The 17053-nt window shown below is 42.4% G+C and overlaps 1 protein-coding gene and 1 pseudogene across 1 annotated transcript; one reads left to right on the forward strand and one right to left on the reverse strand.

Moving 5' to 3' along the window:
* Positions 1-2375: 2375 nt before the first annotated feature.
* Positions 2376-5910, forward strand: LOC148000798 (uncharacterized). Its single transcript, XM_087586751.1, has 4 exons — positions 2376-2794; positions 3545-3704; positions 5109-5240; positions 5684-5910. The coding sequence occupies exons 1-4, from the start codon at positions 2704-2706 to the stop codon at positions 5883-5885; spliced, it is 585 nt and encodes a 194-aa protein (XP_087442877.1). The 5' UTR covers positions 2376-2703; the 3' UTR covers positions 5886-5910.
* Positions 5911-14979: 9069 nt separating this feature from the next.
* On the reverse strand, positions 14980-15280 carry LOC134482252 (small integral membrane protein 14-like; annotated as a pseudogene).
* Between the last annotated feature and the right edge of the window lie 1773 nt (positions 15281-17053).

The following is a 17053-nucleotide window of genomic DNA, read 5'->3' on the forward strand; positions in this document are numbered from 1 at the left end:
ACTCCTGGAATAGATGTATAGTGTCCCATTACCTTTGTCATTCTTAGGGTATTAGTGGGAGTAAGTTTGATTGAAATATACTCCCAAGAACATTAACCAAATCAGTGCTTCTTGTGTGCTGTCTATATGAAGTACCAAGTTCACAGACAGATCTGCATGAACTTCCCAAAGCCAGCAAATTGGAGCATGAAGAAAGCCCAAGGCATCCATTACCAGCATCCTCAGCACCTGCCCCAGGACAGGGTAAATTGGCTTTGGTGGAAGAAGGGATCTACTGTGATAGCTGGCCCTCATACACCCAGAGAAGAATATACTAGGAGAGTTGGGGAAGGATTGTGGGAGAGAGTAACCGGGTGTCAGGGGGCAGTGAGCAGCATGCAATGTGAATAAGTGAAATATGTATAAATAAAAAATAAAATAAAGTTCTTTAACAAAATGGGACACAGTGCAATGTTGTAGTAACTCTACTATGTTTACACTAGCGAACACTTTAACAACTAGAGTGACTAGACATGATAAAGTAGGATGCCTCTGTCACTTACAAATACTATTTACACAGCAAAGATAAATGCACGACTTGCAGCCCAAAGATCGATTGTTCCCAGCACATCTATGTGACTCTCCTTCCCTTTATCAGGACTCTGGAGGCCTCTGTTCATCCAGGTCTCACGGATCATCCAAAAGGCAGTCCCTTACCAGCTCTGATCAAGTGCCCTTGTGCTCTTGGTAGACCTCTGCTCAGGCTGCAGAGGCACTGAAGGGCAGCCTTTTCCATGCGTGGGAAGCCATTATGTCAGCCTTTCCAGACTCTCTGCTACCCAACTGGAGACTTCTGCAGAGGCCTGTCGATCTCAAAACCAGAAGCTTGTCAATCCAAAACCCTAGGATGCCATCCTGCACTCATGATGTGTTGATTATCTGAGACCATACACGTTAACTCTCTTCTTCATGCCTGTTTTCCTTCTTTGAAAGTAAATAATGTGATCATGTGTGGTGTGGGTGGTATGAGCAAAATCTTTACCATGAAGAATAGGGCCATGAAGAGTGTGGACTTAACATTCTAGGTACAGAGCAAATAGAGGGAATTACCAAAGAAAACAACAGGAATTCTAACAATTGCAAAAAAAAGAAGAGAAAAAAGAAAAAAAAACTTTATGGGTGCTGGGATTAAAGGCATGTATCAATTCTGACCAGCATTGTAGGTATTTCCAATAAAATATTAAAAAACAAACAACCCGATTATTCTTTTAGCAAGTGCAGCAGAGAAGACTGTGAGAGACCATGTGCTGCTACCACCATGCTATGATTCTGTAGCAACAACTTCCTTGGTGATAGGAGCCTGTATGCAGCAGGCCCCTTGGTGGGCCTTCATCTCAAAAAAAGATGCTTCAGTAATCCAAAAGATTGGACTCCAGTATACTTCAGGCCAGGAAAGAAGCCAGCCACCATGAGTGAAAGAACAAAGGAAAAATTACATTGGAAAAATGTGTGCCTTATTTGGAAGAAATGACCCTAAACTTCTGAAGCATCCATCATCTCCACTCCTCTGTTTTGAGCTTTGTATAGCGATGTTGTCCAACTCCAGGTGGGAGTCAGAGGCAGAGCCCTTCCCAGAGAAGACAGACGTGATTTTCACTCTGTGAGGTTAGGAGGCGTCATAGCACAGACTGAGCGCACCTAGGAGAAGAACACAGACGCCACACATGACAATGCCAAATGGACTTTCCCCTGAACTTATGGACCCACTAAAATTGAGGTTTAACCTGACCTCAGGCCATTCGACTCCCTGCCCATCCTGCTGATTCTTATGTTTGCTAGGAGTAAAGTATCAAGGGGCAACCCCCAATATCCTCATGCCTGGACTTGGAAATTAAGGAAGACAGATATTGGAGAAGTGATGGCTGTCGGGCTACAATGGAGGAACACGCAGTCCAGGTTGACCTTTACTCACTGATGACCAATTTAATTGTCTGGCTATATTTGAGAAAGGAATGATGTCCTACTTAATGTGTAAAAGAAGGGACAGAAATTTATGATTTTATATTTGCCCTGTAGTTGATCCCCTATATTCCGAAGAAAAGGGAGTTTTTATTGCAAAAAGTAGGATTATTAACATTGACTTTGTGAAATACATGGACATGTATGTGGAAATAGTCCTGGCCATCAAGGAATGCACAATAAGCAAATATTATTCAGGTTTTATAAAATTAAAATTATAGGAGAAATATATTGGCCTCTAGGAAACAGGGAAACTTTGGGAATTAGACTGTATGTATGAGCATCGTCTCAGGTGTAGATTTATTATTGATAGAAATCGTCCTCATTTGTGGTCCCTAGAGATTTGGGTGCTAACAAAAATCTCTTCTCCAATTCAGGGTTGTAACCAACTCTCCCCATCAAAAGCATTGATGACATCTGATGAAGCAGAGAGACATATCTAACTTTGGAGGAGAAGTTGCCAAAGGATATTCCCTGGGTCACAGGAGAGGCTGCAGAAAAGGGCCCCATAGAAATTGGTTGCTTTTGGGAGAGCTGGGTAGCAGGGAGGCCATAGAACTTCCCAGTGACGTCATCAGTAATGTCTTCCTTGGACAATCTCTTGTATCTAAGAGAGCACTAGAATCTTCTGTGATGTCACCAGTGTTGTGGTGACACCAACTGCCTGTGGGATTCCCTCAGTGCCTTTTGGGTTCACAAACAGGCATGTTTCACCAGCTGCTCAAGCTCGTTCAGAAGGAGGGGGGAGACCAAGGAGAGACCAGACCGAGGCAGAAGAAAGCTGGCCTTCTGTCTTGTAAGTATGGAAGAATGAAATCATTCTGGGGAAGGCACAGTGAGTACTGGGTAGAGTCAGGGCACTTCCTCCAGGAGGAAGGTTTGAGCTGTGCCTTTCAGGAGTCGGCCTTACAAGCTGGAGCCTTGGAAATTGTCAATTGCAGACCAAGAGTCAAGAGTCCTGATGGTTAATTTGACAGAGAGCCAGGAATTGGCAGGCCTGCAGCTTCTTTTCTATGAGCTTTTTAATTTCTACTGCCAAGGAATGCCAGGAGGAAACCCTATGAGGATAACAATGTGCCCATTCATGGTTGGGTGCTGAAGCACTTCATCCTCTAGATTCCTGTAGGTTACTAAGCCTGTAGTGACAACAACAAGGAAGGATGAACCCCCTAGTCATAAATTGAGGTCGCAGACACTTTAAGCTTGAACACACGATTAGGGTTTGATGGTGCTGTGAACTCCAGGATTGACCTGCTCCACAACTGATATCTGCTGACAATGTCCCAAATCTTTATGTCTGAGGTAGATTCTATCTTTCAGTATGAGGGATCATGTAATAGTGAGTGAGGCTTATGTATGGCACTGGAGGTTGGGAAGAGGGAAATAGCTTAAGAGTCCACATTAGAGATAGCTTTTCTTCTCTTTCAGGGATTCAACAAGTCTCCAGCCTTTCTTCTTCCTCAACCTCCTTTTTGAGATTCAGAATGGTCTTTTCTGCCCATGGGCTATTAAATATGTACATTCACTTGTGTTTATCTATCTACAGGGTTTATTCGGAAGGCATCATCAGAAAATTTCATCCGTAACCATGAAAAGCGTATAAAGAATTTGGAGGAACTAAAATCTGAAATCCAGAAGTGTAAAATCGAGCGGGATGAACTTTCTCAAATCCTGGACCTTTATGTCAATGATGGTTTGAACTACAGGTAGTCATTATGCCCTGTAACCTACTGACTGTCTTGTGCTCTCTCTGCTAAGCCAAGATTTCCTCACATCCAGAAAGTGTTTCACCTCTCATCCTGGACTTTAAGGAGCCTTGGCAGGTGCTGGCCTGTGAGAGAAGCTAGGTGCTGTGTGTTTAGGGTCAACCTCTCTTGTACTTGACCCTGATCTCCTTGGAGTTGGATTGGATTTTTTTCAACAGCTGGAAGGACCTGGTCACACTTGCTGCATCTAAGTGTGTGAATGAAATGCCTGAATGTCATCACTCTTACTCTGATTTTGGGCCTTATACACTGATTCTATGGCACCTCTATGATAAAGTTGGCATTCTAATTATGTTTGTATATGGGTTGGTATGTATGGATGGATGTGAAAGTATTTGTGTGTGTTTTGCTCAGGATCAGGGAGTCTGGGACCTTTGATTGGGTCTGAGGATTTGTTTGATGAACAGTTTGCAGGTCATGATAGTGATGAGTCCGTAGAGGCCGTCATTGATCAACAGAGCACTTTGCTCCTTCTGTTTACCTTGCTGGCACATAGGGCTCTCCTGAGGGGAGGAGGTGTTATGAATCCTCTTCCCTGTAAAAAGTAGTTACGGCCTCTGGGAGTCATGTAACAAGGATTGAGAATCTCTGCTTTCAAAACAAGAGAAAGTCATCACACATCTTTCTGTTGGACCCAAGGCTGTGGCACAGACTGGAGGAAACATCTTATATTTCTTACACAACTGTTCAATTCCTTCATGCTGACCTGACCAGATCTTGAAAGTCGGCTCCCTCCATTTGGTCCCCTGGCTCTGCCGTCCAATGCCCAGGATAATTAGTTTAACCAGCACCAATAGGAAGGAGCAAGTTTGTGTTATATAAATGGGCTTAGGTAGTCCAGAGAGCAGTCTGATTTCACTTATTTATTTATTCATTTATTTATTTATTTATTTATTCATTTATTTATTTATTTATTTATTTATTTTCCTGCTTTGAACTTTATTTTCTTTTTTCTAATTATCCAAGGATGGTTTATTGTGACCTAGAAAAGGTCACTGTGGGAATAAATTCTTGGCACTTGTTATTCCCAAACATGCAGCTCTCAGACTTTCCCCCCTCCTATACAGAGGGTCTTTGTAGGACCGTATCTCACCAGCCTTTTAAGGAGCCCTTATTTCAAAACAAATGTGTGCTGATTTGCAGAGAAATATTTTCTATGGGAGAGTGATGGTTTGAGTCTCACTGTTGTGTTTTTGCTGTGGTCTTTGAGTTTTCCACTTTCTTCCCTAGCCCCCATTCCTTGAATTTGAATTTTTTATTGGGTATTTTTTATTTACACTTCATCTAATTCTGAAATCATGAGTTCAGACAGTTATTTGTTCCTTGGGTCATGTTCTAACACAGGCTGAGTGTTGAATTGCCAATGCTTAAATCCCAACATGAGATGAGAACGATGGATATGCATAAGATGACCAACTGGATAAGTGATGCCATGGAGAAGTACAAGGAGCTCACACAAGAGAACAATTCCTACCGGTGAGTCACTGACAGAAAGGAGACCCCAGCACTAGGCGGGAAATACTTCTGTCCAGCTATGACTTTGAAAAAAGATCTGTGATCCATGAGAAAGACATGGAAAGTTTGTATAGCTGCTGGGTCTTCTATCATCCCTCAGAGGGGATTGGCCCTCCACCTGCCAATGGTTTTAGAATACCATGAACACATAAGCACCCATATGCACCATTTCCTCTTCTTTGATGTGCACATACCCTCTTAGTGTCAGGATTTTCTGAAGTACTTTGATTCCCGTGGAATGCGGACTCGGGATTTGACCTGCCTCTAATTGGTGCTAACATGCAAACTGTGGCTCTAGTCTGGAGATGCCTGGGGATGGGGCCCTTGAAGGGATGATTGTACTTGCAGGAGTGGCAGGCAAATAGAAACTACCTGGGATTTACCATTATTTGTTTTTGATTCAGCATCAGAAACTTCCACCTCCTGAATGAACGCAATGAATTGAAGAAGAATGTAAGGATTTTGATGAATGAGAACAGAAAACTGCTGGTGGAGCAGACTGAACTGCAAGCATCCTGTGAGGAGGGAAAGAGGTTGTGTGAGGAGGCCAGCAAGACCATCTACACCGCAGATATTGAATCCTTGTGTCCTGTTACTTTTGAGTAAATCGAATGTATCCTTGTGAATCAAACAGTGATCTCGAACTCGTCACTCTTAAGAACCTTCTTTATTGAAGTGTGATGTAACCATCTGAAATCCCACAGCTCTCAGGCAGAGATGGATCTCTGCATTCTCACAGGGATTGGGCATCATAATTACTTCCCAGTCAGACTGAGATACAAAGACAATTGTACTTTCAGTGTAGATTGTGTGTCCAACTCTGAATACCAACTTCATGATGAAAAAATTATCAATGCTGTATCCTTATCAAATATTTAGCCACCGCTAAAATATACTCTTTTGTGGATGAGAGTGTTGAACATATTAATGGGATATTCCTCAGGTTTTCTGTAGTATCTCCCAGGAAATAAAACAATATTATAGGGAGTATAGAAGCAGTCATGAAACAGAATTGCTTGCTTTTGGTTTCCTTCAAACATGATATCAATTGTAACTGCACAGAAGAGATAATAAATTGCAAGACCTTTCAGGGGATAGGGTTTTTATGGCTGGTTGTTTTCTTGTTCTTGATTAGGATGGTGACTTTTGTTCTTGACAATGTACTATGTTCCATTTGGGATTTCAACTCAAGCAGACCACATAGTTTACAATTCAGTTTCTAGATTTCTTTAAAAGCTGGACAAAATATCCAGGCAAAGGTGCCCTATGAGTTTTCTCCTTTGTTTTTCCCTCCTTTTGGCGCTTTTGTTTTTGTTTGTTGGTGTTGTTGATTTATTTTATATTTATGAGTGTTTTGCCTTCTGTAGGTCTGTGCGTGCTGTTCCCCAAAGGCCAGAAGGGGTCATTGGGTTTCACCTGGAACTTAAGTGACAGAGGATTGTTAGGTGCCCTGCAGGTCTTTTGAGAAACAAATTCTCAAATGATGAGCCATCTCTCCAGCCCCTACCGTGGACGTTTGTCCTTCATCGTGTTCCTAATTTGTGGCAATGGATCATACCTGAACAAAGTGTTTCTTGAGATATGTAGGGACACATTTATGGGGTCTGCATGCTAATTATCTAGACTTCCAGGCATCTATGTGAAGTTTTTAGTTAGGGTTTCACTGCCGAGAACAGATACCATGACTAAGACAAATGTTATAAAGGGCAGCATTTAATTGGAGCTACTTAAAGGTTCAGATCTTCAGTTCTTTATCATCAAGGTGGGAGCCTGGCAGCATCTAAGCAGATACGGTGCCGTAGGAGCTGAGAGTTCTACATCTTCATGTGATGTTTGCTAGCAGAATACTCAGTTTGAGGCAGCTATGATGAGGGTCTTAAAGGCCAGACCCACAGCGAAACACCTGACCCAACAAGCAAATACCTACTCCAAAGAGCCATACCTCATAATAGTACCACTCCCTGGGCCAAGCATATACAAACCTTCACATTCCACTCTGAGGCTTCCAGAGGCTTCTTCAAACCTATGACACCATGGGGGCCACATCTAAACATAGCACAATGCAAAATCCATTAGGTCAACTTCCAGAATTCCCATAGTTCATAGCAGTCTTAAAAATGTTCAGTGTAAAGTTGAACGTCTCATCTGAGATTGATCCAAGCACTTAGCTGTAACACCCACGCTAGACAGGAACCCAGCTGGGTAAACTTTAAACTCTGCATCTCCATGTCTGATGTCAACGTGGTCTTCAGATCTCCAACTCCCTTTTGATCTTTGTTGATTGCAAGAAAAGTTTCCTGCTGTGCTGTTTGCACTCCGTGTTTGCAGCTTTCCTCAGTAGAGAGTCCATGGCTCTGGCGTCTCAAACATCTGTATGTCTCCAAGGCAACTTCAATGTTACAGCTTCTTCCTTCAATATCTCGGACCCACACATGATCTGGGCTCCTCCGAAGAGTTGGGGTCACGTCTCCAGCTCTAACCTCTGTAGCACTCTAACCTCTGGTTGATCCATACCACTGATGCTTCTGTTCTTGGTGATCATCCAGTGGCACTGGAATTCCCAATGTACTGGGGTCTTTCACTGCAACTAAGCTTCACCAGAGCCTTCCATAGGCTCTTTTCATGGTGCCCAGTCCCAGATTCTTTGCATGACCTCTTAAGTCCTGGGCCATCAAGAAAAATGGAGTCATCACCTTCACTAATGGCCTTCCATGGCATCTCACAGTGTCAAGCCTCACCTCCTCTTCATGACCCTTTCGTGTCTTCAAAACCAGTACTAACTGTGTGACTGTTAGACTTTACCAAGGAGAGCTGTAGCACCAGGTTCAGCCTTGGCTCTTTCTATAACACAGCTTCTTTGTGCTCTCAAAAAGCACTCTCCGTAAGATTTTACCACTTTGATTCTGGTCTCATTTTAATCAGCACTAATTTCTTAGTTCCAGTGAACCAGCACCAATTGTCCAGTAGTCCCTTCTATTCTGTACACTAAAGTCAGGGCTTTGTGGGCAAAGCTGCTGACTTTTGCTGCTCGGAGGTGCTGGAATTGCTCACCTCATTCTATTCCATTATCACTAGCTTCCTGTTTTCCACTCCTTCCCTGCCTCAGCTTGCCTGTCCTGGATCTTCCTGTGTAGATTGACCTTGAACTCAGATCTTCATGCCTGTCTCAACGCCCTGGCAGTCCCCTACATTGGGGAAATGATCCTTCAGAGGTCGGTGAAGTTAGGGTTTTACTGCTGTGAACATATAGCATGACCAGTGAAAGTCTTATAAAGGACAGCATTTAATTGCAGTGGCTTACAGGTTAAGATGTTTAGTCCAATATCTTTAAGGTGGGGGCATGTCACCCTCTAAGCAGGTGTGGTGTAGTGGGAGTTGTGAGTTCTACATCTTCATCAGAAGGCTGCTAGCAGAATACTAACATTCAGGCCTTTCTCTGACCCCAGATATCTTAATCAAGCAACTGGCTTTTGAAAATGCTAATACAGTAGTGAAACACTGTCTCAAAAACCAACCAACCAACCAAACAGACAAAGACAAATTAAAAATAGCAACAACAACAAACGAAAGAAAGAAAACACCAATGCATACTCTTATGTGGCCTTGCCAACAAGTTATTTCTGAATTGTAAATAAAAATGCCTATAGTCAAAAGCTGTGCAGAATTAAGACAGGTGTTCCCTGGTGATTCCAGCTTGGGGGTGGGAGGAGACCATGACAGACAGGGGTAGAAAGAAGAACGTAAATAGAGGAGAAGCCACCATGAGGTAAGAGTCTGTAAATAATTAACCTTGTGAGTGGGCTAATTGGAGTGAAAAGCAGCTCAGACAAAACCATGGCAAATTACACAATGGAACTTTTGGAGAAATATGCATAATAGTACAGAGGATAGCTATCTGCTCAGTTCTTGTGCTGATTATGGATTATCATAAACATAAAGCTTGTGTGCACCTTTTATCCAGAAACTAAATGGACAAAGTATGGGCAGAAATCCATGGTTGAGATCAAATACTTTCTACCACACAAAACCAGATCTAGCACCTAGAATTACAATCTTCCCAAGCCCAGATACCTACAGACCAGCATAGAAACACAACCAGTAACAGCCATGACATTAAAATCTTTATTAGAACCATCAACACTATCACAGAAGGCCCTGAATATGTCAACATGACTGAAGAACAAGAATAAAAAAAGATTGTAAAACAGCATTTGCACATATCATAGAGGTCTTTAAAGAGAAAAATAAAGAAATCTGTGAAAACACTAACTGTGGAAGGAAATGAATGAAGGAAACATAAAGGGAGAGATGTGGATGAGTAAAATGTAGGAACTCAAATAGTCTCTCAGAGGCAGACCTTAATAACAGACTCCAACAGCTGGAATAGAGAACCTCAGGCATTGAAGAGATGATAGAAGGAATGGATACGTAGATAGAGGAAATCTTAAATCCAAAGGGAGGAAAAGAGTGGAGGGGGAAAGGAATAAAGGAAAAGTAAAGGAAGGAAGGAAGGAAGGAAGGAAGGAAGGAAGGAAGGAAGAGAATCCTGGGAGAAAACATGCAAGAAGTAGGATTTTTCTGCTAAATAACAAATATAATAATAAAATGATAAAGACAATAAAGTATATAGGAAGGATGAAAATATGGGCTGGAGAGATGGCTCAGCGGTTAAGAGCACCCGACTACTCTTCCGGAGGTCCTGAGTTCAATTCCCAGCAACCACATGGTGGCTCACAACCATCTGTAAAGAGATTTGATGCCCTCTTCTGGTGTGTCTGAAGGAAGGATGAAAATAAACTTGGGTCAAAGGCAAATAAGACAAAAAAAAAAACAAAAATAAAAACCCAAAACAAGAAAAAAAAACCATTCTCAACCGAAATCATAGAAGAAAATGTCCTTAACTTAAGCAAGAGTCTTATCAAAGTAAAAGGAGCACACAGTATGAAACAGACTGGAGTCGCGAAGAAATTCCCCTGGGCATATATTACCTAAGACAGGAAACATGGAGAACAAATAAAGTGTAATAAAAGCTGCAAGGGTAAAAGTACTGGTAACATACACAGTCAGTCCTCCCATGAGAATTACACATCACTTCTTGCTAGAGACTCTAAAAGCCAGAAGAGCCTGGATAGATGCACTGAAGACTAAGAGACCAGACTAATAAAGTTGGATTTTAGTTGACCCAAGTGCCTCTCTTCTTTTATCACATGCAATATTATTAGATACTTCCTAAAATTGCCTTCCGAGCTTCTTTGAGGAAACCTGAGGAGCTTAAGACCTCTGATAAAGTATTTTGTACAAAAGGACCTGCTTGCTTTTTTCTTATTTCTACTACAGCAGGATGGAGGCAAAGTTTTTTGCAAACTACTTTTAATAAGTAGCCCACATCATAGGTAATGGAAGAGAAAAGTTATTAGGATATGGGGGAAGAGGACCTGTTCACCAATAGTTCTTCAGGAACGAGCTTGTTTTTCTTTGGCAGCAGTTCAGTACACAGCAAGCAGCAAACATGACTCCAGAGGGGATTTCACAGGGGAGGAAAGCAGGAGTGTGGTGGAAACATTGTGCAGCGGCTGTGCAGACTCAGGAGCTCCTGCTCAAGCTGCAACAAAGCACCCTGTGCTCTGAAGCACAGCAGCTTAGCCAGTTAGCTGGAGACCTGGCTCTCCCACTGCCCGCCTTACCTGGAATCCGCACAGGATCCAAGAGGACAAACAACTGTGCCTAAGCTGAGCCGGCAGGGTCAAAGCGCCTGTGAAGGACCTGCAGGCACCACCTTTGTCAGCTTCATCAGAGCAGAGAGTCTTTTCCTCCTTCAAGCATGGCACCCTGCCCATTTTCTTTCACTCCCTGCCCTCATTTTGATGGCTTCTACCTCCCTTCATAAGTTTGTCGTTTAGTTTCTTTTTTCTCTCTTTTTTTTGCTTCTTTGTTACTTTCTTTCTTTCAACTAATATAAAGGACCAGCAATTTGATATTTTTTAACATTTATTTATTTATTTATTTATTTATTTATTTATATATTTATTTATTTATTTATTTATTATGTATATATCATACAGCTTTCTGCCTGCATGTATGCACCTGCAGGCCAGAAGAGGGCACCAGACCTGATTATAGATGGTTGAAAGCCACCATGTGGTTGCTGGGAATTGAACTCAGGACCTCTGGAAGAGCAGACAGTGCTCTTAACCTCTGAGCCATCTCTCCAGCCATTTTTTTTAACATTTATTTATTATAAGTGCACTGTAGCTGTCTGCAGACACACCAGAAAGGGCATCAGAACTCATTACAGGTGGTTGTGAGCCACCATGTAGTTGCTGGGATTTGAACTCAGGACCTCTGGAAGAGCAGTCAGTGCTCTTAACCACTAAGCCATCTCTCCAGCCCGCAATTTGATATTTCTAACCTAATATTTGTTGTGGTTTATGCCATGCATACTTGCACATTAAAATTCTTTTTTCTTACATTTGCCTCACTTTAATCGGACTCATTAGCTTAGCTCAATCTCGGTTCTTGGGTTTTCTGAGGTGAGTGAATGTTGGGGTGACCTCATTTCCAACTCCTGATCCTTCTGCCTCTAAAGTCAAATGCTTATAATTTTCAAAGCTTTCTTTGTCAGTGGATATGTGTGTGTGTCTGTGCACATACATGCTACAATTTTCAGTTCATGTTTCTACCATGGGTCCCAGGTATTGAACTCAGATAATCACACTAGTGCAGCAAGTTCTTTACCTGCTGAGTACCTTGCTGCTATTGCACGTGTGTGTGTGTGTGTGTGTGTGTGTCTAATTTTCATATATGTATATACCATATATTGTGCCTATCTCTGCCTCTCAATACCATTGTCCTTCCTTTCCTTACCTCTTCTATCATTTCTTTTTATCCCTCTGGACAGTTTCTCTTTGTTCACATCAGTTTAAAATGTAGGAACACACACACACTGTTTGAAACCAAATTAAAATGAAAAAAATAAAAATATGCAGTCTTTTTGATCAGTACTCCTTAGCAATAGCTTTTCTTTGATTTTTTTATACAATTGATATATAATAATTAATGGGCAATCAGCTTGAAATTTTTCCTTAATGATTATATCCTTGGATTTTCATAAATGTTTCATAAATGTTATTATACTATCTGCAGATAAAAATGTCAACTTTTCATTCCTACAGTGACAGGCCTTAAATTATCACCTTCCTCCATTCTGACCACAGCAGTCTGCTGTCTCTAAGGGCGATCACCACTTACTGCTCAATAAAAGGGGAACAGAAGAGTGGTGTTGTTCTGACCCCTTCTAGCCAAATGGCCCTTATGTGTTTGTCCTGAAGAAATGTGGATATGGATTGCTAGGTATGGGGTGCCACCTTGTGGAAGTGAGAATTCAGTGCACCTGAGGGATGTCTTCTCCCACAGTTGCCTTGGCTGGAGGAGACCTGAATCATCCCAGTCACAAGCACTCCACTCTCAAAAGAAACCCAACCTCAGCCTTAAAGGAAACGGACACTTAATTTCCAGTGAGATTCGTGCACATCCCTCACTCTGGCATAAGTCCAAAGGACTTTCAGAAAAATGATAGGGCACGTAACGCCATTAGAAAATTCATCGCTTCTCAGCCTTTTGGCTAAGATCAAGTGTAGAAAATTCATGCCAGAGTCTTCTGTCTAGTCCAATGGAACAATGCCTCGAAATACCCAGCTACAAGTTGTTAATCTATACGCCATGTCATGAACCATCTAAGGTGATAGCATATTTCATAATGCCCTAGTATGCCCTAGTAACAAACATAATTGCTTGTTTGTGGATATAGGACACAAAGAAGAAAGTGCCTTTCATGGTGGTGGTCCACTGTTAGTTCAAGAGTTCAAGCAGGAGGGCAGAGGCAGGGAGGAGAACATCCTTGTTTACATAGATAGTTCCATGCTAAATACAAACAAAAAGATCTTGGATTACAAATACAAAACCCCAAATAAACATGTCATTGCAGATGTGTGTCCCTTCTGAGCGCACAGGGTAAGACCAAACTTTATCATGCCAAGAGAACATTCATAAGAAAATTACTGGAGACATCAGGCAGATTAGAATAGAAGTAATGGTGCCAGAGAGGTGGTTCCACAGTTAATACTGGCTACTGTTCCAGAGGTCCGGAGTTCAATTCCCAGTAACCACACAGTGGCTCACAACCATCTACAGTGAGATCTGGCGCCCTCTTCTGGCCTGTAAGCATGCATGCAGGCAGAATGCTGTATACGTCATAAATCTTAAACAAACTAAAATAAAAATAAATAGGTTTGGAAAGCTCTGTGTGTTTTATGTAAAAAGTGCAACTACATCTACTGCTATCCTGCATAGATATCCAGTGGCCTGCGGCGTCCTTCTATTTCTGATCGTTTACTCACCACTTCAATATCTGAGACCAGTGTCACTTATGATATACTTCATCTAAGTTATAATGCACCATTGTCACTGAAGCCTGGAAATATTAACCCTTTGAAGGAATGTATAAAGAGTTTTAGTCAGTATGTTGTCACAGGATCTGTCAGGGGTTGGAGAGATGGTTCAGAGATTAAGAGTACCAACTGCTCTCCCAGAGATCCTGAGTTCAAATCTCAACAACCACATGGCTACCTACAGCCATCTGCAATGGGATCTGACGCCCTCTTCTGGTGTGTTTGAAGATAGCTACAATATACTCACACAAGTAAAAAGTATGAAAAAAAAAGGGAAAAAACGGGACCTCTCAGGATAATCTGGCAGAACTAAACATCATGGACTTGCTGGGTGAAACAGGGTGGCCTTGATCCTACAGGAATCTACCTACTTCTTTATCCCAAGCACTGAAATTGGCACTTGGAGTCACTATGCCCAGTTGTGAAGAGTCCTTTCATGGTCGTGCTGAGCAACTTTGCTTATCCTTTCCCATCAGCCACTTCTTTCTATGTAAATGAGACTATTTCTGTAGTGTCTGGTTTCAGGTGAATTCTGATTGGCTGTGTGATTCTGACATTTTTGTGGCTCCAGTTGACTAAAGAGGAACCCATCCATGGTTTTCTAGGTCTCTGAGTGTTTTACCTCTTTTAAAAATATTAATCAATCATGTTTATTTAAAGTATTATCATCAGAAATTTTTAATGGTAATTAAAAAAAATCAGTAAACAACCAAATCAATTTTCCTATTCTAGCCATATAAGCCAGCTGGACTTTGTAAGGAAAATGATCTAAAGTATCAGTGTCAAGGACTACAGAAAACTGCCACCCATAGGTAAACTGCCACAGTAAAGTGACTACAGCATGGCTCTGTCACTCATACCAGACAACCAGAATATACCTTATGAAAAGAATTAAAATCTATCCAAACCACTTAAAATACTTAAATGCAGAAACCTTAATTTTCCTTCAGTTGGGCCAGAAACCACCACAGATGCTATGGTCAGGGTTCCAGGGAGAACAAGTGGAAAGTTTAAGCTTAGGCCAACCAACACAGCCCTCGACTTTTCAAAGAAATCATTTACTGGGGTATACTGTAAACAAGGACTGTGGCAACACAGGAAACAAAGGCAGTTGGCAAGTGAAACTTCTAGAAGCTCATGAAAACAATACCATCCACACTGCAGACGGAAAAGGAGAGACAGGTAATGCCATGTTCTCTTCAGTCGTTCGGTCGTGCAGGGCATCAAACAATCGCTGTTTCCCACACCAGGATGTTAGCCCACAGGAGGGGCTGGCGGGACCTGTCCACTGTGAGGACTGGAGGGCTTTCCAGGAAGGCTGAAGCCTCTCAGGTTAGGAGGCCTCAATAGAAAGAGGAGCACAGCGATCACCATCCAGGCCATCAAGATCACAGTGATGCTGATGCCACTGTCGCCTGAGGGCCCTGGCAATTCCCGAAGGCATTCTGTGTTGGTGCAATAGGACTGGGACTGCCGGAGCAGATTGATGAATTTTCTCATAGCGCGTTCATGAGAGCAAATACATTCACAGGGATCAAATCCCCCTTCAACCATGGTTGGTTACCAGCTTGTTTTTACTCAACTCTTTAAAGCCACCCATACAAGTGGTGGTGGGGACGGTGGTGGCCTGGAGTGTTCTGGATGCCCCTGTCGCTGCCACTGCTGCTGCTGGCCGCCACCCTCCTCCCCTCCAGATTAGATAGACCATGTCACTATTAGCCACTAGACCCAGATCTGTGTTTTGCCTTTTGTATGGGTGGAAGCATCACGAGGTTGTCAAGTGTGGGCAGAATCTGGGAGACAGCTTTGCCTATCGAGGTTGGTGTTAGTCTTTGTATGGTTACCAGGGACCAATTCCAGATCCTCTGGAAGAACAATAAGTGATTTCAACTGCTGTGATATCTTCCCTGCCCCTTCCTCTATACCTTGATCTTTCTTTTTCTCCCCCCCCCCCAACCCCCGGAGCTGGGGACCGAACCCAGGGCTTTGCGGTTGCCAGGCAATCGCTCTTCCACTGAGCTAAATCCCAAGCCCCATACTTTGATCTTTCTGTAGTCTCTCTGACTCCATCTGCCATAACGAACACTTCATCTCATAAAGCACGGTGGACAATAGCTACTGTGAAAAATACCATAAGTTGACAGAGCCTCCATTTTCACATAAATATATAAACACATAAATACACATACCTACCTAAAGAAACACAGAGACACACATAAACACACGCACAGAACACACAAAGACACACACAGACACACACAGCCCAAGTCATCATATTCTTTAGTAATTCTGTCCAGAGCAGAACAGTTATAGGTAGAAGAAAGTACAATTCCCAGCAATTTCAACTGAATATCATGTAATGCATATTTATGAAATACATATTTCACAGTATTTTAGGATTAGAGTACATTATACTATCTATCCTTTATTTTCAAAAGTATCGAAATTTAGGAAGAGAATTCCAGCCTAGTATCAGACTTGTGTCCATCAGAATCAGAACAGTTTGCTGTTTGAAACTTTCTTTTATTACAACTGTTTCCTAATGTCACATAGGAAAACCGGCTTCAGCCAGAAATGCCTGTAACTACCACATGCATCTGAATCTCACCCTGGGAAAACCATGAGAATCCATGAGAGAATGTGTGTGGCTCTTTGATGTCCAGCTTTCCTGTAGGTCTCTTCTGGCTTGCACAAATACCACTCCTTGATTCCTCCCTCTAAATGGCCGTGCAACCTTCTTGCCTTGCTCTGCTGCTGGTCATTGACAATTTGAGGAAGGTAAAAATTGCCTAGTGTGTTAGTGAAGCAGGCCTTTGAATGTCGCTCTGAGGGGTTTTGGGGAGAGAATCGACGTAAAGCTCACTCTGAATGGTGGTAACACCATAACTCTCAGGCCAGGTGCCTGCACTGAATGGCACAGAGAGGAAGCTAAGAGCTAGAATTTCCCTATTTCTGCTCCCTGCTCCACCCACATGGAAAGAGTCTCATTCACATCCTGCCAGCCAGTCCACTTCTACCAACTGCACCTCTCACGGCTACACTTACCCCTTCTAGGATGGAGTCTGTGCTTCCCGACTCTGAGCCAATGGAACCCTCCTTTCTTAAAATGCTTCTGTGACAGAATGGGAAACACGACCAGTGCAGTCACTGCTTCGTTCTGCCCTTTGCAGTCTCCTCCCGCCTGGTTCCCTCACAGCCTTTCCAGTCCAATGTGTCTCCAAGAAAACAGGCTAAAGATTTCACCTTAATTCTCCTTTGACTTGTCTCTGGTAAGAGCCTTTTGCTATATCAGCCCAGGTAGAAGAGTGAAAGAGGAAAAAGAGAAGA

This window comes from Rattus norvegicus, chromosome 15, assembly GCF_021556685.1.
Source record: "Rattus norvegicus strain SHRSP/BbbUtx chromosome 15, alternate assembly SHRSP_T2T, whole genome shotgun sequence".
NCBI lineage: Eukaryota > Metazoa > Chordata > Mammalia > Rodentia > Muridae > Rattus > Rattus norvegicus.